The sequence below is a fragment of the Zingiber officinale genome, chromosome 7A (genome assembly GCF_018446385.1).
Source record: "Zingiber officinale cultivar Zhangliang chromosome 7A, Zo_v1.1, whole genome shotgun sequence".
NCBI lineage: Eukaryota > Viridiplantae > Streptophyta > Magnoliopsida > Zingiberales > Zingiberaceae > Zingiber > Zingiber officinale.
The window spans coordinates 118949385-118956570 of record NC_055998.1 but is presented as its reverse complement, the minus strand read 5'-3'; the positions used below and the strand labels follow the sequence as shown (position 1 = coordinate 118956570).

At 37.1% G+C, this 7186-nt stretch overlaps 1 protein-coding gene across 1 annotated transcript; it reads right to left on the bottom strand.

Moving 5' to 3' along the window:
* Window positions 1–1648: 1648 nt before the first annotated feature.
* On the bottom strand, window positions 1649–2665 carry LOC122000418 (probable WRKY transcription factor 17). Its single transcript, XM_042554825.1, has 3 exons — window positions 2184–2665; window positions 1969–2094; window positions 1649–1885 (listed from the first exon to the last, which is right to left on the bottom strand). The coding sequence occupies exons 1-3, from the start codon at window positions 2606–2608 to the stop codon at window positions 1717–1719; spliced, it is 720 nt and encodes a 239-aa protein (XP_042410759.1). The 5' UTR covers window positions 2609–2665; the 3' UTR covers window positions 1649–1716.
* Window positions 2666–7186: the final 4521 nt, after the last annotated feature.

Genomic DNA, 7186 nt, shown 5'->3' with positions numbered 1-7186 from the left:
CTGTTAAATGGGAACCCCCTTTTATAGTGGCTGTGCACATATCTCAAAGTGTACGTACGTTTTCCCAACGTCCTCTGAAAAGACAAGTCAAAAAATGTCTCAAACACTTTTCCTTAAGTGAGCATGCATATCTCTGATGAGACAAGTTGGAAGCTTCCAAAGTACAATTTGCCTACCGAACATGCTCTATTGTCAGTGACACAAATTTTCAAAAAAGTACTAGGAGATACATGGATGGATCTCATTGTAAGCCGACCGATAACCGCTCGGCCGAGACACACCCCGTTCGGCTATGCTACAGCAAGCGATCTCCTTTTACTTAGCTTTTTCGTTGTCGAAGAGTTGCCTCTCATCTGGACGGACATGCCTCCCGCTGGGGTCGGATGGCGGCCGGGGGGATATACTGCCTGTTTCTCTTAACCTCGAGTCATCTGTTTGGCCTTACTCGTTCATTCGGATATGTCGTCCGCTCAACCATAACTAATCCGCTCAGTCGACTTTGACTCCTTCCTGGACTTTAACTTGTACGTCCTTATCTTAATGGGGTACTTTTTTATCACCACATCAATAACCTTTCTCCTTTTGTAAATGAAAAATCTTGTAACATTTTATTTCAATTTTGATATTCTAGATATTTCATTACATCCATGTTTGTATACATTTTGTGTAGATAATAGTTTATTTTTCTTGTAATTCAAAATATGGTGCCCTTAGGAAATTGATTTAAATAATTAATAAATTAAAAGGAAATTTATAAAGAAAAATTTCTCCAATCTTATGATAATTTTATTACTTTTACTGATATTCATAAATCCAATTTACCATATCTTCTATATATCATATCAAAATTCATAAATCAATTTTCATATATTTTTTACTTGCACAAAAAATTGAGTTGAATTTGTCGTAAGATAAGTCATTATATTTGGTGGCTAAAAGAGAATTATTTAATATAACTCTATCAACTTAAATTATTATTATTAGGATCAATTATTTGTTAGAATAAATTATTAAAATAAGTTAAAATTTTGTTAATTAGATTTTTTTATTAAGCAACATTATATATCTCTAAATATTACAGTCCTTGGCAAATTAAGTTAAGTAATTTTTTTTTAAACTATTAATTGTGGTATTCTAATTAATATAAATATAAAAAACAATAACTAAATTAAAAAATGATTTTTATTACTTTAATTAATTCCTAAAACAAATAAGTAAAAAAAGTTATTAATTCTTTTTTAAAATCAGTTTACTTGAGAATACATTGATTTATATTAATTATTTATATATTTAAATTGTGTATTTTCATTTTATATTTTTAATCAAATTTTGACTGTTTACTAATTAAAACACATGTAATCTTCTGAGGATTCATTTTTGTTGGGAAACTAATAATTCAATTGAATTGAAAATACCCTAAAAAAAATGATGCTAAAATTCAAGTTAAAGATATCGATTAAAAATTATATAAACTCAAGAGAGAAAAAATTGTAATTTATTTAAAAAATATTTATTGTCACCAAGTTGGAGACTTTGTTATCATCTTTGACTTTCTTTTAGAAAAGATTATAAAGAATTAATTAACACTTTTTCATAATAAAAATTCATTTATATCTATTCAAATATGAGATAATTTATATCTCTTTTCTTTTCATATAATTATTCATTTAGTTTATCAAGACCGTATTGAGGTCAAAGGCGAAGACTACATAATGGTCAACGGGAAGCCTCATCGACGACCGGAAACTCCGGCGTTGACTTTCCCCGACGGTCGTGCCGGTGTTCGCCCTCATAAGTCACGATGAGCATCGCGGGGTCGTCGGCCGCCCGCTCTACCTGCTTACGAGCAGGGCATCCGTTGACGCCGCTACACCTGTAGTAGCCCCTGCAACAGAAGACGAACGGGTCAGATCGATCCACGGAGGCGCATTGGTGGAATCGGACGGCAGGTAATGCAAGTTTAAGTACCTCGGGTAAGGCGATCCTTTGATCGGCTTCTGCCCGTACTTCCGCCAAGTGTACTCATCCGCCGGGATGTCGGCGTTCCTCGAGCTTATCGCCGGCACGCGCACCACCGTCTTTCCGTCACGGCTCCTTTTGCGGAAACGCAACGAGAGTGCGCAATTTAGGGAAGGGAAGAGGAAACGGACTAGCGTGTGCAGTTCGACGTACGGCGTGCGTACCTTTTCTTCGAGCAGTGGCAGCGGGCTCCGGAGACTTCGCCGGCGGAGTGGACGGTGTCGGGCGCGTCCTTCCTCTTGTGGGAGCATGCCAGAGGGGGTTTCCCCCCGCGGGTGACTGCGGCTGCAGCACCGGTTGAAGGGACGAGAACAGCAGAGTTGCCCACCTTGCCGGTGACACTGCCGTTGCGAGCAGAGACGGCGGCAGGCTGAGGTCCACGGCGGAAGCGGGCGTGGCCGGTTCTTTTCAGGACGGAGATAACGTCCTTAAACTTGACGATCTGGTCAGCGATGTCTCGGCAGTCCGACGACGGCTGGTGGAGGGAGAACTGGAGGACGAGGCGCTCCAAGCTCCGAAGCCCTGCAGCCGCCGCCTCCTGGATCTCCGCGTGATGGTCCGTCGCGTACCCCGTCGAATCCACCGCCATCCTCGACGTAATTCGCCGGCGAAATTTCAAGAATTCAACTCAAAATCGAAGAGCGATCCAGACCTGGAACTCGAAGAGGAACAGAGGAAATCAAGGGCTTTATAAAGACTAGCTTGAAACCGCAGACCCAAGTGCTATGTTCTTGATCTGACGGTCAGTATCTCATTGCCACATAGATCAACGGATGAACCTCATCGTAGACCTCGTAAGTTGGCGATGCGAAACGTGATAGACAACGAAACAACCGTTGACTGTTAATCCCCACGTGTCCTTCGGCGGCGACACGTGGAAGAATAAACGTTGCATGTTCTGCTAATTCTTCGTTACTTATTCGGGGAGGAAAGGATTGATTGAGCGTGAAAGTCAAAGATCATAAATAAATACTGATAGACAACGAGGAGGAGGGTTGACTTTTAAAGCTTCGGGACTTTTGAGATTAATTTTTAAATAATCAATGAAACAAACCATCTTCAATAATCAAGATTTGATTTTGTTAAAAGAACAACAATGGATAAGATATGCACGAAGAATAATTTTTAAAAGAAATAATTTTATTAATAATAGGGAAAATATAATTTTTCATAATTCAATCTCTCTATTGAGAAAATAACTAAGAGGGATATCTTAGATATATTCAATTAAGAGATTTAATAATTTTTATTAACTTTTTTTAATGATAGATTTTTATTCTTTTATATAATTTCACAGAGTTATGAAAAGAATTTCATAGAGTTCTATAGATTTTTTTTTTTTAAAACTTTTACATATATTTGTAAACTTCTTTATGAAAACTTATAGATTTATGGGGGAAAAAAAAATCCAAGGTTAGTTATTTCCAATATGATAAATATCGCTTCATATTCAACTCGCTATTATATTTCTCCATGCATTGACATTTGCTCATTGTTATTCTTGAATAGCAAAAATTAATCAAAGCAATTAAAATCATGAATTTGTTCTGGTAAGGATGATAAAGCTTCATTATCTGGTTTGACTCAAAATTCATCAAAACGACACTCCTTGTGAAGAAAATTATACAATCTGGTACAAGCAAAAACAAACTCGACTTCTGTTATATATGAAAATGGAAGAGTTGTTTTGAATATTTTAAACCGTGATTTAAATATTTTTAATATCTTCTTAATTATGTTTCTCAAGGAAACATGAAAATGGAGGAATTATTTTGAATATTTTAAATCATGAGTTAAATATTTTAAATATCCTCTCATTGACATTCCTCAAGGAGACATGATGAAAATTAAACAACTCCCTAAATATAAAAATCAACAAAAAAAATATAAATTAATTAATGATATTAAGAATTAGATACTAATTATTTTTGAAAAAAATAAAAGAATACCTATGTTTTTTCACTAAGTATCAAGTTTGGCCATTAATATCATAATGCACATTAAATATTTAAACACATTAATTTTGAAAAGAGTCACAGTTATGTGAAAGAACATGCAAGATATATAGATTTTCTCACTAGATGGTGGTGGTGTAATCTATTTCTGATCAAGATTGACTGATTAAGTTGATTAAGTTTAAATTGATTTAAGTTAGATTTCAATATTTGATCAATATGTTAAGTGGGTGAATAAGATGACAAGTACGTTAAGATTGACCGGATATTGATTTGATAAGTAAATCATGTGTGTTTAAGTAAAGTATCAAGTAAGTCAAACTAATCAGATACTTGATAAGAAAATAAAAGTCTAAGTGGGTCATAGTTGACCAGACATTTGACATGTGAAAGAAAAATGCAAATGGATCATTGTTGACCAAATACTTGGTGATTGGAAGTCCAACTGAAAGTTTATAAGGAAAAAATCCAAGTGAATTACGATTGATTGAAACACTTAGTGATCGAAAGTCCAACGAAGAGTTCACAAGGGAAAAGTCAAAGTGGGTCATAAATGACCGAACACTTGGCATAAAAAGCAAAGTCCAAGTTGGTCAATATTGTCGGACACTTGGCATGAGATTAATGAAATCTAAGTGGAAAGGATCAGACACTTAGCACATGGATGAAGTCCTGGTAGGTTAAGGTCAATCAGATACTAGGCAATGATGAAGTCCTAACGTCCCTTTAAGACGGACAGTTGGCTAGTGCATGATGGTGTTGCTACCATGAGGTCTGAGGGTAAATCCTGGCTAGTAGTCGGATGTATGTTCTCCCCTATGCGATATTCAACTGTCCATGTCTAGTAGTCACCTGTGATTTACCTTTTCCGATCCATGTTGGCTCGGGGATGGGCTGGTAGAGGCGTTGGGGATGAGCAAATCACCTTTTGCCATCATAATGAAGTCCTAACAAATTAAGGTTGACCAGATGTTGGGCAACAAAAAAATTTCAACAGGTTAAGGGTAATTAGATGTTGGTTAATGTCAATTGGATACTAGGTGAGGCAAGAGTTTAGTAAGTCTAAAATAGAAGTAGCAATCGATTGCTTATTCTAAACCCAAATTTAGGGGTTTTAGGTGAGGAAGGAGGTGGACGGTTGAACTGCTACCAATCGATTGGTGGCATTGTAGCAGCGAACATAATACTGTAAAATTGATCTGGCCAGTTTGACTAGTCATTGATAGTTGATTGGTGATGTTGAGTAATTAATAATTAATGTTAAAAAGAGTTGTTCTATATTTTTAAATGGTCAAATCCAATGTGACGGTTGATTGGTGAAATCTACCAATCGATTGGTAGGCAGAAATCATCCTAAGCAATACCTTTAAAAGAGGTTTTGAGTGAAATCGAAGGTGTCGATTCTTGACATGTGGCATACCTGAGTTTTTGATGGCTTGAGTCGAGCTTTCAAAAAAAAAAAAGGACCCTCTTATAATGTCTTACTATAGGATCGTAGAAGATAGGGGGGGGGGGGGGGATCTCATTATTTAAAAAAAACAAATATAAAGCAAAGTGCAACAAAAATAAACAAACAAAAACAAGAACACAGATCCTTTTTTTATTTGGTTCGCGATCCAGTAACTACTACTCCAATGTTTGTAATCCTTGATCACTTTTATTGGGTAATCCACTAAATGATTGAATCATACAAGTAAAAGATTAGCAGTTACAATAATATGCAAGTACAAGGAATATACTGACAACAAAGAATTGAATCTTAGGCGTAGATTGTCGAATGACCTCTTGGCATAGTAATAGCAGAACTTGCATGAGTTGTATGACCTGTTAATAGAGAATAACCTATTAGGCTTTGAGTGGATCTGTTTAGAATGTCAATTAAGTAAGAATTAATAGATTCAATTAACCTATGGTTGAGATTTAATTACCCAAGTATATATAACTTAAATCTATTTCCTATTTCCTTACCTTCCCCTCTCACCCCGACTCTTTCCCCCTCTCCTCTCTGCCGACGCAACCCACCCCGTGCCCTAAACCCCAGCGACCTCCTCGATGGATGACACCACACGGAGCATACTTCAGCGACTACCCATCACGGTCGGTGCATTGTCCCGTGGGCTAGGGTTCCCGTCAGCGGCACAAGAAGTGGAAAATGCAAGTACTTTCCCTTGTAGGTATGGATGAGTGCTTTATTCAATTGGCCAGCAGAGGTTCTTGGTGGTTGTCTCGGTGTTATTTGCAAGGGTTTGATCGATTGTAGCCTGCTCCGATTTTGGGCATTGGTGTTGATTCTGGTGATTGTTTTGCTTCTTTGCAATAGATCTGTTTTAGTGAAGTAAATTTTAGAAGTAGGACAACTAAATTGATTTTTTTTCTTGCTTTGCTCTTCAAGAGGATTTTTGAATGTTGATCGGCTTGGGAGTGTGAGGTTCAGTTTTGATGGGGTTCTGGATTCCTCAAGCTAGTTGCGACGTAGTGGACAAATCTTTGGTGTAGTGTATTGGACTTGGTTTCGTGTTATCGTGTTTAGATGATTTTCGGTTACTATGGCAGATTTGGATGGTGGGTATAGATTGTTGTGTTCTAGTTTGGTGGTGGTTACAATTATGGTCGGATTGGGTGGAGGGTAATGGATTTGTTTCAAATTCTTGCTCTTGCTCTTTCGAATTCTGAATAATTCATCATCGATCTAACCATTTCCATAAGAGTCCTATTCCTTCATTCTGTCATACCATTCTGCTAGGGTGTATCAGGTGCAGACAATTGGGATTGAATCCTGACTTCTGATAAGTAATTCATAAACTCTCCAAAAAGGTATTCGCCACCACGATTAGCCCGTAGTGTCTTGATACTTTTACCAAGACGTTTCTCCACATCAGCCCTATATTCTTTGAACTTGTCAAATCATTCAGACTTGCGGCACATCAGGTAAATGTATCCGTATCTTGAATAATCGTCTATAAAAGAGATGAAGTATTCATAACCACCTATTGCCTGGATAGACATAGGACCACACAAATCAGAATGAACCAGTTCTAACGCATCTTTGGCTCTATATCCCTTGGCCTTAAAAGGTCCCTTGGTCATTTTACCTTCCAAGCATGATTCACATGTTGGAAAGTTTTCCAACTCTAATGAACCCAAAAGTCCATCGGCTACAAGCCTTTGAATCCTACTTAAGTTAATATAACCAAGCCTTAGATGCCAAAGAT

What these genes read in the sequence shown, in the direction of transcription:
- LOC122000418 (XM_042554825.1), bottom strand. Translation starts at nt 2,608, where the DNA reads ATGGCGGTGGATTCGACGGGGTACGCGACGGACCATCACGCGGAGATC. An exon ending in TGCCACTGCTCGAAGAAAAG is followed by an intron (nt 2,095 to 2,183) that starts GTACGCACGCCG and finishes TTTCCGCAAAAG; the next exon opens with GAGCCGTGACGGAAAGACGG. An exon ending in AAAGGATCGCCTTACCCGAG is followed by an intron (nt 1,886 to 1,968) that starts GTACTTAAACTT and finishes CTTCTGTTGCAG; the next exon opens with GGGCTACTACAGGTGTAGCG.